This window comes from Chiloscyllium plagiosum, unplaced genomic scaffold (genome assembly GCF_037043375.1).
Source record: "Chiloscyllium plagiosum isolate Xiang-an unplaced genomic scaffold, Cpla_swu_hap1 HiC_scaffold_9, whole genome shotgun sequence".
Lineage (NCBI taxonomy): Eukaryota > Metazoa > Chordata > Chondrichthyes > Orectolobiformes > Hemiscylliidae > Chiloscyllium > Chiloscyllium plagiosum.
Window position 1 is genome coordinate 45,413,634 of NW_028270147.1, and position 20,606 is coordinate 45,434,239.

Genomic DNA, 20,606 nt, shown 5'->3' on the forward strand with positions numbered 1-20,606 from the left:
CCCTGTAAGTCTTTTCTGAACTCTCTCCTTAATATCCTTTCTAAAGCAGGGTGACTACAATTGTACACAGTACTCTGAAAGTGATCTCACCAACATTCTGTACAATCTCAACATGATATCAGAATTCCTACACTCAGTCTGAGAAATGAAGGCAAGCATATGACAACTTTCAAAGAACTATGTACTTAAACCAGAGGTCTCACGCTTCAACACTACCACCCAGGGCTCTATCATCACTAGACTAAGAGCCAAATACTGGACCATACTGACTCAACAAGCATAAAGGATGATGGGCAAATGTGATGTCAACAGTATAAAATTGAGGCTTTCAGGTTTAGTAATGTAGAAAATGGAAGGCTAGCCAGGAGGCTATTCGAATAGTTATCCAGAGATCAAAGATATAGTGAAGAAGTTCAGCAATAAATTAACTGTGATAGTGGGGAAGGGGAGAATTCAGGTGATATTACATTGATTAAAGTATACAGATTCTTGGCAACAAAGTGAATATGCAGTCAAAAGCTCAGATGTGGTCTAAACAGGAAGTAAAGTTGCAAATGATCTGATTCAGCCTCAGATAGTGGCCAGGGAGTGACAGAATCAGTAACTAAAACAATAAAGGTTCTTGGTGGGGACCGAAGTCAATTGCTTTGGTCTTTTCTGTATATAGTTAGAAGAAAATCCTGTAAAATACTGGATATCAGACAGGCTCTGACAAATCAAACAATGGAAAAGTTGAGAGAAGTAATGGTGAGGCAGAGATAGATTTCATGTCAAGCACAGCACGTAGATAAGAAATAGAAGAGAGAGTGAGTCAAGGACAGACCATGAGGAAAACCAAAAAAGATAACAGTATGAAACTACAGATCAATAATTATGATTTCATTCTAAATAGTAAAGAGAGAAGTCTTCCCCCAGATTATTAGAATCAACTCAAATGAAAAGGTCTGATTATTTGTTTAAAACAAAAATCACCTTAGAATGGAAAATATGTTTTACAAAATACAATGATCAATGTATTTAAAACATACCAGCTGCTCCAGAAGAGAAGCTCGAAGGTCAAGATCTAGTGTCCAGATATGCAGCCCACGGGATATCAAGTGAGCAATTATTCCTGCGGCAAAGTAACTGACTTCCACTTCTTTATTGTGCAGTAAAACACTAAAACAGAAACAATGAATTACAGAATAAAGTGCTTTCCTCCCATTCCAGAATTTATTCACAGGAGGCACATGTCCCCTCAACCTTTTCTCCAATTAGGAAAAAAAAAAACTGTTAATTTCAGTAAACCTCCTTCATAATAAAAATTTTAAGACCTGGAATCATCCTTGATAAATTAGAACCTTACTGACCTAAAATACTTTCCATTGCCCAAATCACCCCAAGCCAAATCAATATGGGTTCCTCCTCTGAATCTCTGCATGATTTCTCTGGTAAACTTCTCTGGTATACTCCCGCCGAACAGCAAAAAACCATTCACGTCTCAGTCAGTATCCTTTTACACACCTCTCCTTCCCTTTGTCTTTCAGTCACACCAGTGTGGCAGCTATCCGGCTTATATCTTTGCCTTCTTCACAAAATCTCTCCCTCTCCTTCACAAATCCTGCATGTTTAACCAAGCCTTCAGTCATGCCCATAATGTTTCCACATAGTTGATGAGAATCTTTCTTATGCCTGAAGCACCAGAAGCTGTTCTTTTTAATATGGGTGCTATATAAATGCAAGTTGATGGAATTCTATGAAATTTTCAAAAAAAAAAACTGACGGTATGGGATAAAAATTAATCACATAAAAATGTTCAAAATACCAAATTTTCCATTGGATTATTCAAAGATCAATCAGCTTCATCTTTTAACCAAATCTGCACAAAATAACTGACACGGTGGTAAAGGTTCACACTCTTGCTGAGTTATGGTTTCATAGGGACCAGCAGGTCTCCTCCAGCACATGTGAGTTACCAGCATTCGTGCTAGATTTTTGACTGCAGGACCTCAGTTTTAGCTGATAAACATCAAGACACAAACACTCCTGCAGACATCACTAATCAGATAGGAGGGAGGAACAATTGGCTACTTTTCCATTTCCCCAACCAATTTGGTAAGCATTAGCGCAGCGCTAGATAAAAATTAGCTAATTTCCAAATCACCATTTCACCTCCATTTCAGTTGAATCCTGAATATATATGCCATAACGTGTCTGCAAGTAAGCTGTACTTAAAACAAAAATCTACCTTTACTTGTAGAACAGGTGCAGGAGGAGTTATTTGTACATCAGATAGTCCGGTATATCAAGCTATACACACATTGCAATAATGGAATGTTTACTTTTTTAAATTCAAGAATATTATTGCTACCATCATGTTCCCCAATTTGGTTTCAATCTTGCAAGGAAAACCCATCTGCCATGTCTACCTGGTCTAGCCTACATATTACCCAAGACTGACAGCAATATGATTGACTCAACTGTCTTCTGTGCAATTAGGGATGTGCAATAAACACTGCTTGGCCAGCAATGCTCACACCGCCTTAAATACTTTTTTTTAAAAATGGAATGTTATGGTCAGTTTGTGAACTTAAGCCTCAATTATTGCTACAATATAACCAAAATATTTATATTTCCAATTACTTTCCCCAACAATAAATCGTCACATTCCTATAACAAATTTCAATCCCAACATATTCAAATCTTTAAAACACATACAGGATATTTTATAACCCCTTAATTGTATTTTCACTAAATTAAAAATTGTCAAATTACCCTATACTAAAACAGTCTCAGAGTTATTATTGACTTCATAATGGGAAATGCAAATGCTCAAATTTTAAAAGGAGGTATGCAATTTAATGTCTTAAAAAAAAGTGTTCATACCTCCTACTTTAAACGTAATCAGGTTCGCAACTTTAAAAACAGTATTACAGAACTACTTACTTTGAACATTCTGGGCAGGAACCATACATTCTACAGGGTGCCTATCATTCTTGAAACCAGTTATCTCCTGGGTGACAAGAGGAATCTACTAGTATTGATTAGAATCAAGAATTTTAAAACCAATTCGCAGCAAAATTAGTATTACCTGATATGCTCAATAAAGTTCTTCTTCATCAGCTGAGGGTGGAGTTCTTTCACTTCTGCAATGTTGTTCTAAAATGAAAACAAAACTTGTTTGATCACTCACCCTCTGAACAGATCTTTTACCACCGCCCCTACTGAAACCCAGTTCCACAAAAAGAAATTCTTCCTTTGCTCACAGCCTTGTGCTATTTTAAGGCAACAGTGGGGAGGAAACATATGGCTGTGGCCAAAATGCAACTACGTCTCCAATATTTTCAGGAGGAATTGTATTTCAAATTTTTCTACAGTTTTCAGGTAAATACAGGCCTTTGCAATAATTGCCCACAATTACCAAAATATACAAACAAGTAGTGTAAAGCATTTTGGTTTTAACCTAATACTTTGTCACTCTAATATGCAGAATTAGAGGTTTCCTTGAAAAGCATGCAATGGTATTTCCCAACCATTCATTCTTAAACAAACAGACATATCAAAATCATAAATTGTTTATGGTGCAGAAGGAGGTCGTTCAGCATATCACGACTGCACTGCTTCTGAGCATTTTAACTTAATGCCAATCTCCTGCCTTTCCCCCAAAACCCTGCACATTGGATGATTCTATTTAAATGCTGTACATCTCTATGACTCTTGAATGCTTCAATTAAATCTGCCTCAACTGCACTTCCTGAATGTATTCAGATTCCAACCACTCACTGAGAAAAAAAAAGTCACTCTCACTCAGCATTAGTTCCTTTTGCAGAATACCCTCTGATTCTAGATCAGTTTACCCTATCCACTCTGCCCAGATCCTTAGAGACTTTGAAAAACTATCAAATCTCCTCTTAGCCTTCTCCTCTGCAAGGGAAAAGAAAAGGGTCAGTTTCTCCAATATTTTGTCATATTGGAAGTTTCATATCTTTGGAACCATTCTCAAAAGCCTCTTCTACATTTCCTTCAATATATTCATATCAGATCTGTAGTTAACACTCAGAACTGTGCATAATACTTCAGTTGTAGTGTAACAGTGTCTAATTACCTCCCTGCTCTGTACTCTATGCCTCTATTTATGAAACCTAGAACTTTGTGCTTTTTTAACAGCTGTCTCCACCTATCCTACCACCTTCAATGACTTGTGTCTATTAATACCTAGGTAGCTCCACTCCTCAAAATCCTTGGAAATAAACCCCTTTATTTTATACTTGTTCTCTACACAAAACTACATCACCTCCCATTTCTCCAACCTGAATTCCATCTGCACTTATTCGCCCATTCCATCCATTTATCAATGTCTTTTTGACATCCACTGTCATTCTCACAGTTTACAATCCTCCAAGTTTTGCATCATCCATAAACTCTGAAATTATCCCCAATATACCAAAGTCTAGATCATTTCTATATGGGTAAAGGGTCCAATACTGATCCTTGGAGAACTCCACTCCAAAATTTCTTCCAGCCTGAAAAATACCCATTAATTTGTGATTAACTATCCTTTAGCCACTTGTAATATTTTTAGCTACTGTCATTTTTATTCCATGACCTATATCTTTCCTCAAGACTGTGTTACACTGTATCAAATAGATTTTGACGAGCATGTACACCAAATCAAAAGTCTTCCCCTTATCAACCCTCTGTTATGATTAAAGTCACCCAAGCAAGTTGAACAATTCAACCTCAAATAATCTGCACTAACTGTGCCAAATCGTTCCACATTTTTCTACATGAGTGGGGTAGGGGGGGGGGGGGGGGGGAGGAGCTATTAATTCAATCTTGAATACTTGTTTTATAAGTTTCCCCACTACAGAATTAAATTGACTGACAATCAGCTGTGCAAGTTTATTAATCTTTCTTCTTACTCTCCATAACATACCTGCTGTCTCGCCCCATTTTATTTTTAAGTAATACTGTTATTTTGATCTTTTCCCTTCCCACCAAAGTTCTGAATCAATGCAACAGTATAAAACAGTAATTACTGCTCCAAAAATTCAAGGAAATCAGTTCCAAATCAGAAAATACCTCAAAAAACGTAGCTCTTAACAGCCACAAACTTTTTCCTGTCCTCCATGTTGATTTTTGAAAAAGTAATGAAAAACACTGATGAAGGCAGAGGATTGGATGTGACTTATACAAATTATAGTAACGCTTTCAACAAGGTTCCATATGGTAAACTGGTTAGCAAGGTTAGTTCACATGGAATACAGGGGGCATAGCTTTAAATTAAGGGGTGGTAGGTATAGGACAGATGCTAGGGGTAAATTCTTTACTCTGAGTCATGAGTTCATGGAATGCCCTGCCAGTAGCAGTGGTAGACTCTCCCTCTTTATGGGCATTTAAACAGGCATTAGATAGGCATACGGAGGATAGTGGGCTTGGATCGGCGCAACATCAAGGGCCAAAGGGCCAAAGGGCCTGTACTGCGCTGTATTTTTCTATGTTCTAACTAGCCATTTGGATATAGATCTGGCTTGAAGGAAACAAAGGGTGGTGGTGGAGGATTGCTTTTTAGACTGAAGACCTGTGATCAGTAGTGTGCCACAAGGATTGGTGCTCAGTCCACTAATTTTTGTCGCTTATGTGATGATTTGGATGTGAACATAGAAGGTATAGTAAGTTTGCAGATACAACAAAATTGGAGGTGTAGTGGACAGCAAAGAAGGTTACCTGAGAACAATAGGATCTTGATCAGATGGGCCAATGGGCCGACTACTGGTAGATGGAGTTTGGTTTAGATAAATGTGCACTTTGGAAAGACAAATAAGGGCAGGATTTACACACTTCCTAATAAGGTCCTGGGGAGTGTTGCTGAACAGAGCCCTTGGAGTGCAGGTTCATAGTTCCTCGAAAGTGGAGTCTCAGGTAGACAGGATAGTGAAAGTGGAGTTTAGTATGCTTGCCTTTATTGGTCAGTGCATTGAGTATAGGAGTTAGAAGGTCACATTGCAGCTGTGCAGCTCATTGATCAGGCCATTTTTGGAATATTGTGTGCAATTTTGGTCTCCTTGCTATAGGAAGTATGTTGTGAAACTTGAAAGGGTTCAGAAAAGATTTACAAGGATGTTGCCAGGGTTGGAGGGTTTGAGCTATAGTGAGAAGCTGAATAGACTAGGGTTATTTTTTTCTGGAATGTTGGAAGCTAAGAGGTGACCATATAGAAGTTTATAAAATCATGAAGGGCGCGGGTAGGGTGAAGAGCCAAGGTATTTTCCTCAGAGCAGCAGGATCCAAAACTACAGGGTGTAGGTTAAAAGGTGAGAGGGGAAAGATTTAAAAGGGACCTAAGCTGCATAGTTTTCATGTAGAGGATGGTGGGAGTATAGAATGAGCAGCCAGAGGAAGTGGCAAAGGGTGGTAAACCTTGAATATTTAAAAGGATATCTGGATGGGTACATGAATATAAAGTGTTGAGAGGAGTACAGGCCAAAGCTAGAAAACAGGAATAGATTAATTTAGGATATCTGGTCGGCATGGACGAGTTGGACCATGCTGTACTGCGCTATGACTGGTTTACAATTGCTGGGCCAATCTTTACAAACGTTTTTGAACCAAGGCATAACGTTTGCAACTCTTCAATCTTACACCACCAAATCAAAAAGAAGGTTGAAACCGAATTGTCAGTTTCGTTGCAATTTCCGCTCTCAATTTTTTCCAATATCCTCAGATGCATTTTATCTGGTCCCAGGTTTTTAACCAACTCTAAATAACAACAGATAATCCAGTACCACTCCCTCATTAATTTTAAAATCATTCTAATGACAGAGTTTCATCCTCAGTTATTAAGCCCTCAGCATCTAACTTGGAGGTAAAAAGACTTATACAAAATATCCATTCAGCATCTCAGGCATGTCTTTTGCCTCTTAAATGTAACTCCTCCTCTTACTTCCCAATTGGTCTCTTACACCTCCTTTAACTGTTGATGAATTGACAGTAAACTTTGGGATTTTCTTTATTGTTAGCCATCAGTCTTTTCCCAAACTCCCTACATATTTCACTTATTTCCTTTCTTAACCTCACTCATAAACCTCTGTATTCAGCTTGGTTCTCAACAGTTCACGCTACCTGACAATTTACAAACAAAGCCCTGAAGGACATTTTGATTTGAATTTTCCACGTAAATGAGATTTCAGAAACATTCCTCTATAATGAAACAAAATTATAGAGGAATGTTTCAAGACAGTTTTGACAAAATGTTCAGTGCACAATGGGCAAAGTTTCCTTCACTCATTGCCTTCCGATGAACAGGAATTTACCCGATGGGAAGTTCTACCATGCTGCATCATAGCATGTCACTCCTCATTTTATTTTTCTAAACAAATCATAACACACCAAAGTTACTCACCAACAAACCCAGAACTTTCTGCTGAATGGATGGCTCACCCGGAAAGGACTAGAAATACGAAAGCAAATCGTTAACATGTTGCAAGTACATAAATTGGTTTAAAATGAAGCATATAATTTTTCAGCACAAAGACAGGAAATTCCACTTTGATGCTGCCTGTCTGATATAACAATAGCTTTCAGTTGTTCTAATTTACACTATCCTGTTAAAAAATACACCCATTTGTCTTTTAAATTCCATTTATAGACATTGTCTCTACTACTGTGGGATGTTCATGTTCTTAAAAAGACTGAGCTTTCGTCTTTAGTGATTATTCTAAAAAGATGGCCTTTAATTATTGCATCACCAATTTCCACCATTTACTTCATCAAAATCTAATTATTTCCAAAAGTCCTCTATTTGGAACACTTGGGATTCTCTAATCATGCAAAATAAGTACATGCTGTTAATTTTTAAAAGTCACATTTGCAGAAATCCAACAAATTGCAGTGGCATCTATATATTTAGGAGGCTTTACACATTTGAGTTAAGCTTAATGTTTCTAGTATCATTTGGTATGGAAACAAACTAAAAGACATTTTCTTCAAACAATTTTTCAAGCAGAATTTTATTTCATTTTAGTCTTTAACATGTTTGTAACAATAATTTCTATTTAGTATCAGTTTGGTTTAGTTATCAGCACTCTATCTAGGTACAGTTGGTTATGGTCTCAGGCCACAAACCAGGCCATGGACAGAGCTAAGTGATTCCACAACAAGTGCATCAGATCAAAGCTCTGCAGTCCTGTCACATTCTTTCACAAATGGTGGTTGAAAATTAAACACAATGGAGGAGGCAGCTTCATAAATATCCCATCAATAATAGGGAAGTCTAACACATCAATGGAGTATTCGCAGCCATCTTCAACCACAAGTGCTCCACAAGATGATCCATCTTGGCCTCTTTCATCCAGCCCCAGCATCAGAGGTAGTAGTCTTCAGCCAATTTAATTAATTCCACATGTTATCAAGAAACAGCTGGAGGCACTGGATAGTACAATGGCTGCAGGACCTGATAATGTTCCAACAATGATACTGAAGACTTGCAATCCAGAATTTGCCACCCCTCTGGGCAAGATGTGGTCTAGTACTTTTACAACATGAGCATCTACCCAACAACACTGAAAATTGTCCAGGTACGTCCTGTACAAAAAAGCAGGACAAATCCATCCCAGTCAATTACTGCCCCTTCAGTAAAAAGCGATGGAAGGGGTTATCAACACTCCTACCAAGCAGCAATTGCTTAGCAATAACCTATTCATTGATACCTCTTTTGGGCTCAGACAGGACCACTTAGCTCCTGACCTTGTTGTTACAACCTTGGTTCAAACATGAACAGCTGAATTTCAGAGGGTGACATCAAGGCCACATTTGACAGAATATGGCATCAAGGAGCACTTGCAAAACTGGAGTCAATGGGAACCAGGGGGCAAAACACACTGTGGATTAGGAGTCATACCTGACGAAAGAAAAACGGTTGTGGTTGTAGGAGGTCAGGAGTCTCAGCAGGAATTCTATAGAATAAGATCTTTGGTCCAACCATCTTCAGTTGCTTACATGGAGAGAAGAGCACAGCAGTTCAGGCAGCATCCAAGGAGCTTTGAAATCGACGTTTCGGGCAAAAGCTTTGCCCGAAATGTCGATTTCGAAGCTCCTTGGATGCTGCCTGAACTGCTGTGCTCTTCCAGCACCACTAATCCAGAATCTGGTTTCCGGTGTCTGCAGTCATTGTTTTTACCTACATGGAGGGAAGTCCATTGAAGGTCACTGGTTTGAACATCTGCACAAAGTTCAGCACCATCTGTGACCTTTCAGACACTAAAGCATTCAATGCTCAAGTGCACCAAGACCTGGATAACATCAGGCTTGGGCTGCCAAGTGGCAAGCAACAATCATACCTCATAAATGCCAGGCAACGAGAATCTTCAATAAGAGAGGACCTAACCATTGTCCCTTGATATTCAATGGTGTTACCATCACTGCATCCACCTCTAGCAACATCCTGGGGTAACCATTGACCATAAACTGAACTAGATTAGCTATACAAATACAGTAGCTACTAGCATGCCTGGACATGCAGCGGAAGTAGGTTAAATTGGAGGCATTCAAGAGAGCATTAGATGATTATAGAGGAACCCAAATCATCCGAAGGACACGGGCGGGGAGTATTTCGTTTGGTCAATCGAATGCCGGATAACAGTTTAACCAAGCATCGGGACCATGTGATTTTGCCAGATTATTCGAATAAATCAAATGCGGATTTATCCCACATCCCTAAAAATGGTGTTTAGGGATGTGGGAGGAAAAGTCAGAAGATTGGCACTAGGTAATGGATTCAATGCAGGCACATTAGGCTGACCTCTTTTGCACTGTAACAATTTTGAGATTGTGAAGAGTAGGTCAGACGTTAGCAATGCTGTAGTGAATAACTCACCTCCCGACTCTCCAAAGGCTATTCACAAGGCACTTCTACAAAAACTAGGAGAAAGTGAGGACTGCAGATGCCGGAGATCAGAGCTGAAAAATGTGTTGCTGAGAAAGTGCAGCAGGACAGGCAGCATCCAAAGAGCAGGAGAATCGACGTTTCAGGCATAAGCCCTTCTTCAAAAACACCACCACCAACAACAGTCACCCTCAAGTTTCCCTCCAAGCCACTCACCCATCCTGCCTTGGAAACATAATCATTCCGTCACTGTCACTGGGTCAATAATCCTGGAATTCCCTCCCCTATGGTATTGTGGGTCTACCTACAGTAGATGGACTGCAGCAGTTCAAGGCAGCTCACCACCACCTACCTGAGGCAACTTAGGATGGACAATAAATGCTGGCCCAGTCAGACGCCCACAACCCATGATTAATTTAAATTACAGCAGTCTGAGTGTTCATTCATCAGTTTCCTGGATCAAAGAGCATTTATCTTATAATTAATTGAAAATGCCTTTTAAAAATCATTATTTAGATCTCTGATGGAATGCAGAAGCATCTTTCTTTTCGGAGAAAAAGAAACATACGTATGTGCAAGAAGGGATTCACTATGATAATACCAGAGGTGAAGGGCTTTAAAATATGACAGACTTCAAATAAACTTTTGTTGAAGTAAATGTTCCACTGATCAGTTAATTTGTTAGGTGCAGGACAAATTCAAAAACAATACCAAAGGGAACTGTTAGGAGAATTATTTTCAAGTAACTTGTAATTTGGTCACAGAATGTTCTATCAGAAACAACGTTGATGGCATGAGGAAAGTGAATAACTATCCGAAACAGAAAATTTAATAAGGTACAAGTGAGAGGTGGTGTGAACAACAAATCATTGTCATCACAAATATGGTGAACCAACCAAGATTCTTAAAACAAAAAGATAGATATGATTCCAACTAGTAAGTTTAAAATGGTAGTTGTTCTTTTGTTACCTTTCAAATAATATTATATGTATAGCTTTATTAGACCAATATAATTTTCACTTGTGGTTACATGTTAATAGTCTAGCTGAAAATAAGAATAGGGAAGTATCAGAAGACTGTACAATTTTTTTTCCTTAACTTTTCCAAATTGTTTCACTTCATTAGAAGTTAGAATAAGCGAGTGAAGGTCTGGCCAAGAGTTATTAATTCAGGTAATTGACATTTGGGTGTTCACATATTTTACACTTAACATTTCATTCCGAAGAACACTTTCTGAAACTGAATTTTGATTTACCAAGAATAAAAGGGTCACTAGCTGCATCCAATCCAACGATTCTATTCCATGAAGCTAAGAAAAGCTGATAGCACATTCTGAAGAGAGCACTTCACCAATATGGGCAGTTTTCAGTTCTTTCCTCCATGTATTTTGTATTTATTTTTTTACAAATCATCTTTAATTATGAAGAAATATATATTATCAGTAGTTAAGACAATATAACATGGTGTTTGCACTGCCTTCTGAATGAAGAGAAAACATGGAGTATCCCATATATTCTCCAGTCAGTTGGGGGATGTCAGACCTTGGTTGTGTTAATTCAACACAGCCGAAAATGCGTAAGAAGATACAAATTAGAGTTTTCAAGAAGCACACAAACAGTTATCAAACTACTTACATTAGAAAAATAGTGGTGAAGGTGCTCTCAGTTGAATAGATCATCTGCAGATCTTCAGTTAATACATTAAATTGACTTCGGTGAATGTTAAACATTCCATTGTACTACCCAAAGATCAATGTATTCTTGTGATTTAGTGACAGAGATGTACAGTCCAGAAACAGACCCTCTGGTCCAACCCATCCAGATATCCCAACCCAATCTAATCCCACCTGCCAACACCTGGTCCATGTCCCCCTAAACCCTTCCTACTCATTTACCTATCCAGATGCCTGTTAAATGTTGCAATTCTACTAGCCTACACTACTTCCTCCAGCAGCTCATTCCATACATGTACCACCCTCTGCGTGAAAAAGTGGCCTCTTAGGTCTCTTATATCTTTCCCCTCTCACCCTAAACCTATGCCTTCTAGTTCTGGACTCCCCGACCCCAGGGAAAAGACTTTGTCTATTTATATTATCCATGCCCCTCAATTTGAAAAATCTAAAATGAAATATTGAGACATGCCCTAGAACATCTAAAATAGGTAAGCAACTCCACATATATGAAGCTGCAGGAAAGACATAGCCGTGTAAATCCCTCAAAAGTCTTCTCTACTTGAAATAATACCATATGCAAGGTGCCATTGTCAGGTGCCTCCTACCAATGACAATCTGTACTAATAAAAAGTGCCCTGACCTACAGGAGCCAAAATACAATTCTTGCCTCTCAAGGAGAAACCGTTTGCGTCACTCAAATGTTTGTTCTAAGTAGCCTAAAGGAAACCGGAAATTGAATACAGAAGCCTTTGCTCACAGTTTATCAATATACATAAGACTATAGTGGCATAAGACTATAGTGAACAGGAATCTTACAATATTAACCCATTGCACTATGGCTACTACTTTCATGACTGTAGCTGATAAGAGATTTTATTGTACACAAGATTCAGTCGTGCTTGTAACTTCTAAGTGCATGCTGCAATCAAAAATTAGTCTTTAATGCATCAAAAGTTTGAATAATCGGAAGCTACCAATAATCACTATCTAAAAGAAACATTAGAATTTGCAATGGGCCTGCAATTTCTATAGAGTATATTTCCAAGCTCTGTACCATTAGAGATGACGTATGGGAGAAGAGACCAGGCATTTTATCAAAGAAAGTAAAGTGACATAGGGACAGAAATTCAGCCCATATGGCTGCTCCACCATAAGATCATGATTGATCGAACATTTCAATGCCTTTCACATAAACTTTCCATAGAAATGTTTGATTATCAATGGCATAAAGGGACATCAACTTCTGAGTTTGATTTTTTTCTTATATACTGAGTTTGACTGAGCCTCCACAGCCCTCTGGGGTAGAGGATTTCCAAGATTGACCACCTGAATAAAAGTCCTAAATAGCACCCTCTTATTTTTAAAAATAAATGGATACCATTTCCCCCCACACCCCCACCCAGGTTCCAAACTTCACAACCACACAAAACATATTACCTGCATCGACCCTATCTATTCTGCAGTTATTCTGTAGGTTTCAATGAGATCACCTATCATTCTTTGAAATACAAGACAATACAGGCCCAGTTTGTCCAATTTCTCTTCATCAGTCAGTCCCGCCATTCATTCTAGGAATAAGTGTGGTGAATGTTCATTACTGTCCCTCAATGGGATTAATAATATCTTTCCTGTGGTAGGAGGAATCAAAACTACCCATAGGGGTGGCACAGTACCAGGGTCCCAGGTTCAATTCCAGCCTCGGGCAACTGACTGTATGGAGTTAGCACATTCTCCCAGTGGTCTGCGTGGGTTTCCTCCGGGTGCTCCGGTTTCCTCCCACAATCCAAAGATGTGCAGGTTAGGTGAATTGGCCATGCTAAATTGCCCATAGTGTTAGGGAAATGGGTCTGGGTGGGTTACTCTTCGGAGGGTCGGTGTGGACTGAAGGGCCGGTTTCCACACTGTAGGGAATCTAATCTAATCATACTATAGATGCAGTATAAACAAGCACCCATACAATGGAATTCAATACTTCAGGTCATTCATATACACAACCTGAAGACAATGCAATCTAGAATTAGAATTAGGTTTTATTGTCACATGTACTCAAGTACAGGGGTACCATGTAAAGTGTACAAAGTTGCCATTCTCCAGTGCCATCTTAGGTATGATGTGTAGGAGAAGCTAACCACAATGAGACCATGGCTCACTAAGGTGGCAGGTTGAGGCAAAGACAATATGGAAGTGCTCAACTTTTAATTAAAAGATCAGTGTGCAAAGAAACAACAAAAACGAGATAATATATTATCATTACATAATACATTTAAAAAACAAAATTACCTCTAGTACTTTCATAAATAATTCTAAGCCCTGATTTTCTATAAAGTGCTTGCAGGTGGTCGGAGATTCATCAGTCAAGTTCCAAAGTGCGCTTAGCGTAAACTTTAAAGTTGTATCAACCAGTGACAGGGTTGTCTTCTGCTCTACTATATGCAGCAGTTTCTAGAAAACAGAAAAAAATTTGTACGTAATCCAAAAGATAGTGTTTTAGGTTATCCTTACTAACTTGCACACCAGCTCACTATACTCATTAATACCAGGTTCCCATTCATTCACTCAACCTTTTACTAACCCATTATTTACTATAACATGGTTTCATTCATTCATAAAACCATGTTTTTAGTATATTTTACTATTACAATATAGACTAAAATTAAAACATCCCTTTCAACGCATTCACCTTAAACCCTTTCTAGATCAAAAGCTACCTCTGAATCAGCATCAATATTGTAAACAATACCATCTCCACCAAGTCTCCACGAAACACTAATATTAATCAGTCCTTACCAACTGTCTCTTCGACCTGAACAGATTACAAAACCACTAACAGTTTGCCCAATTTGTAAGTACTTGTTAAATATCTTTTATTTAGGCTATTATCCCTTTAACAAACTAACTGTTAAAACAATGCTTAGGTGGAATTACATGAATGAAAGAAACTCACACTAGCAAATAATAAACAAACTTCACAACCTAGCTGCAGTAATCAGTTTAGATTAGATTCCCTACAGTGTGGAAACAGGCTCTTCGGCCCAACTAGTCCACACCGACCCTCCGAAGAATAACCCACCAAGACCTATTTCCCCTCTGACTAATGCACCCAACACTAGGGGCAATTTAGCATTGCCAGTTCACCTGACTTGCACATCTTTGGACTGTGGGAGGAAACCCATGCAGACACGGGGAGAACGTGCAAACTCCACACAGACAGACAGAGTCGCCCGAACCTGGGACCCTGGTGCTGTGAGGCAGCAGTGCTAACCACTGAGCCATCGTGCCGCCCCCTTTATTCTTTTATTAAATGCAGGTATAATTTCTAACTTAATTAGAACATATAGGCATAGTTTGTTTTACTAACATTTACTAATTTAAAAGACAAAAAGGACTAACACTCCTAATTACACAAGCAGATCAGACAGACACTCTTAATCCTATCAGAAGTAGCAGCCAGCATTAAGCACATATTTTAACCATCTCCTGTCTCCTAGGATAGAAGCCCCTCAAACCTTTATGTCCTATAAAACAATGCAACTTCATAGTAATGGAATTTTGATACAAGTAAGAATTGTCTGTAATGAGGCTATTGTAAGAATTGCATTTCAGGATTCTATCACCACCTCAAACTTGTGTTATTGCAGTTGCTGAATGAAGAGGCTATTTTTTGCCACTCACCGATTTCGGTCATTATTTTAACATGATCCTTCAAGTCCCAAAACATTTTATGTAGCTATTGTGATGAGCAAAAAAAAATCTTGTAGTGGGGTAAAAAAAAATTTAAAAAAGCAAGACAGATAAAGGAGGGATCTGCAATCTCCAGTGAATCACCAATCTCTCAGCTAGATAGCCAACAGTTCAAAATATTAAAACTCTCACTTAGATGCTCCATTGTGACTCATCTGGTCAGCTAGAACTCTCCAATTGTATACTGGTGTGTAGAGCAACTTTTATAAATTGGAAGAGACAGATCTGCATTTTAAAAAAAATTATACTATTCCTCTCATTAGCTCAAGGTATCCCAAAATACTGTACAGGTAATAAAGAGTACTTCTGAAGTTTGATCATGGTTATAATGAATAGTATGCAGTTGAAAATTTGCTCACAGCAAGCAGTGTGGTAATAAAGTTTTGTGATATGAACAGAGGAATAAACGTTGGCCTAAACACAAGGACCTGCTGTTCTTCATTTTAAAAAAATATAACCATGGGATCTTTGAATCCAACCTGAGAATTTGGACGGAATCTTGTTCGGCTCCAACTGAAAGCATGCTGAGACTGGAGTCCTGGCAAATTGCAAGCTAGAGCTTGAAACTACACACTGGGGGTGCTGAGTTCAGTAGCATGAAAACTATGGAAAAACTTAGAGAGGTGAGGGGAGGTGGAAGAAGAGGAGAAGAGGGGTGGTGGAGAGAAAGAGGAGAGATTTTCAGTGTCCAGAACAAGTAGTAGGACAGAGTATGGAAAGGGTCAGGAATCTAACTTCAGGCACAGAAGATAAGGATACAACGATGAGAAGGGGGGCAGTCAATGTAAGACTGAAGGTGTTGTACATAAATGCATGCAACATATGAAACAAAGTAAACAAGCTTGTAGTCAGATTGAAGTTGGCAAGTACAATGTTGTGGGTATCAAAACTTGTAGCTGCAAAGGGATTAAGACTGGGAACTGAATATCCATGGATATATGTTCTATTGAAAAGGACAGGCAGACAAGCAGAGGAGCTGTAATTGCCTTGTTAGTAAGAAATGAAATTAAAATTGACAACAATAAGTCAATAGGAGAGTCAGAAGGTGTAGAAGAACCTGTATTGGTAGATTTGAAGAACCACAAAGCAAAAAACGCATTAATTTATAGCAATATTATTTGTGTAAAGGAATAGAGTAATCCCATTATGTAGGAAATCAAAGATTTTTATTTAAAATTAGTATTGTAATGATAAGGAAAAGTAATGTTACCTTAACAATGAAGAGCTCTGTTCCAAGTTGAGCAGTTTGTTCTGTAGAAAGCTGCAAAAATGACAATAAATTGCAAATTTCCTTGTATAATTCATTGAAATTATGTTAAGACCACTTTATTTAGGATTTTGGACCAGAAAATGGCAAACAAAACTGCTTTAAACCCAGGAAACCGGAACACATTCTTGCAGTTTTGAAAACAAGTTACTGAAGCTCATTGAGAGTTGTATCTGTTGTAACTACAGCAAACTTTGTTTTAGCTGGCACTCTTGATAATCCAGCAAAAACTATATACCTCAAATACCAGAACTTCACTGTATTATCGCAATTTCCCCAATGTCAGAGTAGTCAGTTAAGGGTGCGAGTGAAAAGGCTCTCTGCCAGTAAGTTTATTTAATGCAAAGTTGTATCAGTTGGTTATGCTATAAATAAAGCAAAGCAATGATGTGTATACCCCCTGCATTACATTTCTATTACTTATGGAAAAACACACTTAGATTGTGTGGATCTCTTGATCAACTGGAATAATTGATCAACCAGCACACTCCTGGCCACACAGGTGCCAGTTAATAAAAAGGTTTGCTTTACAACGTTGCCTTATTCAAGGAGTGGGAGACATGCTAGACAGACTGGCAGTGTCTGTGTGTCTGGATAAAACTGCTCTGAGCAGAGTTTTGACTGATATCAACCAGTTGTGTGGATTCTTTTTCAAAGGAATTCGGCATAGTACCAACTCCTTGCATTTCCTGTTGTTATTTTAGATTTCTAGGATCCTCAGTATTTGGCTTTAGACAGTTATGGCGGATGTCGAGAGAGAAAATGGATAACTGCAGTTTGTAACAGGGTTGGGGGGGGTCAATTTCCACAAACAATTTGTACTTTATTAATGCAAACATCATAATATACCTTTGCTGCCAAAATAGAGATAATAGCCACTGCCATCCTTTGCATGTTCTGATCTTCATGGTTACAAAGCCATTGCATTACTAATTTGGCAGCCTCAAACCTGTAAAACCAAAATAAGTCAATATTGACATTTTGCCTACACGTTTATAAATGCAAGTGTATTGTAGCATTACAAGGTCGAGTTGTACAAATGACAAAAATTTTTAAAAAGGTACAGCTACAGTACATACTCCACATTTTTGTGGTGATCACACAGCACATTCTTTTTTAAACTTTCCTCAGTTGTACAGTTTCTTCCTGCTGCTTTCCTTGCTCAGTTTCTTGTACTGTTCATTATTTCACTCTGTAAAGTGGGGGTGGTGGTGGGGGAAAGAGTGCCACTGGTCTCCATTTTCTCATACGTTCACAATTCCTCAAGAAGTTTAAACATTTAATTATAAACTTATTAAACAGATCTCTTATGTTAATTCTTATTTCATGGGTAATATTCCAACTATTTCACAGACTGTCATTTTAAAATTATTTGAAATTACTCGACAGCCAGCCAAAATGCTTCATTTTGAAAAACAAAAGTAATGATCAAGCTTCAAACCATTTTGTTTTCTCGTTTCCCTGATCTCGAAGCTTTATGTCTGCAGAGATTTGAATAACGTTTCCAAGAAAGCAAGATACCTATTATGAAAGGAAATGGGTTCAGAATTTCCTTCCCTGTGCAGTGTCTAAAAATAGAAACAAGGAGCAAAAGTAGGGCACTCAGCTCTTTGAGCATTACTCTGCCATTTATGATGATCATGGCTTATCAGATTTTAACCTCAATTCTACATTCCAAAGATTCCGCATTATTGCCTTTTGAGGAAGGGAATTCCAAAGATTCTCAGCACTCAAAAAAATTTTCCTTGTATCGCTCTTACACACGATTCCTAATTTTTAAATTTATGACCCCTAGTTCCACATTCTCCTCCAAGAGGAAACATTCTTACCTGGTCATTCAGGGTTCTCTAGGTTTCAAGCAAGTCACTTGTGATACTAAACTCCAGAGAATGCACCTTAGCCTGTCACACCTTTCTTCATAAAGCTATCCACTTACTCCAGATATTAGTCTAATAAACCTTCTCTGAAGTGCTTCCAATGCATTAACATCCTTCTGCAAGTATGCTCATCATTCCCGTTCCCCCTTCAGTTGAAGCAAAACACTGAGACACAGTAGTTTTACCTTCCTTTCTCTCCAGTGCCTGGAGAGGGGGTGAGGGTGAGAGCGAGAGCGAGATTGCCCATGTGCACAGGGACATGGGTTCCCAGTCTTCTCTCGAATTATATAGTCAATGAACTATATAGTCATTTTACAGGAAGGAGCATCCAGATAAGGCCACATACATATTAATTGGGTGACCATTACAAACAACAAAGTATCGATAGTAGGTACCAGGCCTTTTACTGTTATACAATGAAGGTTCTTAACCTTGTTAACCGGATTCATACAAAAGGATACTTTCCCCCTTGTTAGCTGACCTTGCATACTGAATGCTTCCAATATTGTTAAATGGCTCTACATAATGACTGCTTTTCCACCTTGTTAACCTATTACCCTTGCCTCCAGCACCCCACTGTTAACCGCAAGTTCTGGTCTGATCTGAGTCACGCTCAGCTAAACCTCTTGTTTCACAAAACTCAGAACTTAACTCTTTCCCTGCCTGCTTTTCCCCTGTACACATTCTCATATTAACCAGTAGTGTGCACAGTACTCCAGGCATAGTCTCAGAGTCTTTCTAGTTCACTCTAGATGAGGATATTAGACAAGATTGCCAACTTATAGCCTTGAAGTAACATGTAGCCCCAGATAGCTGGCCTATAAATCCCAAGCATAGCAATCCAGATTTGGTGGATTGGCCATTCTTAATTTCCCATAGTGTCCAGGAATGTGCAGTCCAGGTAATTTAGCCATGGGAAGTGTAGGGTTACTAGGATGGGCTGGGGAGTTGGGTGGCTAGTTCTGGGTGGGACACTCTGAAGGTCAGTGTGTAATGGCCTGCTTTCATACTGTAGTATTCTATGATTAGATCGCTATTGAAGTAAAAAGTGAACTTGGCTTTAGGATCACTGTGTAGAATCAATTTGGGTGATTAGCAAGGAAAAAGGAGGAAAAGAAGTTTCCGGGGGGGGGGGGGAATACCCCTAACAGTAGCTACAAATCAGAACATAAATCAACAAGTCATTTGGCTTATAAGAAAAGTATTACAATAATGATAGGCAATTTTCAATTTCTTAGCGAAAGAATCAAATTGGCAGAAAGTAGCTTTGAGGAGGAGTTTGTAGAGTGCAGTCAGGACCATTTCTTCGAGCAATATGATCAGGAACAAACAAGGGAACAGGCTGTTAATGTGCAATAAGAAAGGATTAAATGATCGCATAGTAAAAAGAATTTTATAGGCAAGTTCAGTCATAAATGATTGTTTTGCCATATTTAGTTAGGGGATACCATCGCAATGTCACTGGATGAGTAATCCAGAACCCCAAGATAAGGACAGGTTCAAATCCCACCACGGAAGATAAAGAAATTTAAATTCAATAAAATTCAGAACAAAAAGCTAGTATAATGGTATCAATGTAACCATTGCAATTTAAAACAAAGCATCTCATTTGTCAATGTCCTTGAGGTAGGCAAACTGGTATCTTTACCAGGCCTGGTCTATGTGAGACACCAGATCTACAATAAAGTTGGTGATTTTTAGGAATGGGCAATCAATCCCCTATCACATGACCAATTTTGTTTTAAAAAGTTGGAGGGTGAGATATAACAAAGGAAGTTATAAAAGGCATGAAGAGAATAAAATAGGAAAGGCAAGATGGTAAAGAAGCAACGTAGAACATTTAAGGAAATTTTTCACAACTCCCAACTATTTCTTTCTTGATGGAATATATATTCCACAAGATTTTTATCCATGTCAAATCCATGGATATAACTAAGAAAATTAAGGACAATTTCAAATTCAAAGAAAATGCATACAATGTTGCAGTAGATTAAGAACACATTACAGCCAAGAATGCTGAAGAAAAACAAAAGGTTAGAATGAACAATCAGCATGTTAAAAAAACAGACAGTGAGGGCATCAAGTGCATAAGAGAGACCAACCAAAGTCAGCTTCGATCTCAGAGGACAACACTAGAAAACTTATAATAGGAATCAGGAAAAAGGCAGACTCTGAAATATATCGTAT

General features: G+C 38.4%; 1 protein-coding gene across 3 annotated transcripts in view; it reads right to left on the reverse strand.

Moving 5' to 3' along the window:
* Positions 1–20,606, reverse strand: part of zyg11 (zyg-11 family member, cell cycle regulator) — a 66,569-nt gene that overhangs the window by 13,045 nt on the left and 32,918 nt on the right. For all 3 annotated transcript variants that reach the window (XM_043699173.2, XM_043699174.2, XM_043699175.2), the window contains exons 7-12: positions 17,392–17,491; positions 16,486–16,536; positions 13,815–13,976; positions 7,382–7,429; positions 3,071–3,138; positions 1,029–1,158 (exon numbers count right to left, since the gene is read on the reverse strand). In XM_043699173.2, coding sequence (XP_043555108.1) covers positions 1,029–1,158; positions 3,071–3,138; positions 7,382–7,429; positions 13,815–13,976; positions 16,486–16,536; positions 17,392–17,491 — 559 coding nt within the window. The remainder of the gene's footprint in view (positions 1–1,028; positions 1,159–3,070; positions 3,139–7,381; positions 7,430–13,814; positions 13,977–16,485; positions 16,537–17,391; positions 17,492–20,606) is intronic.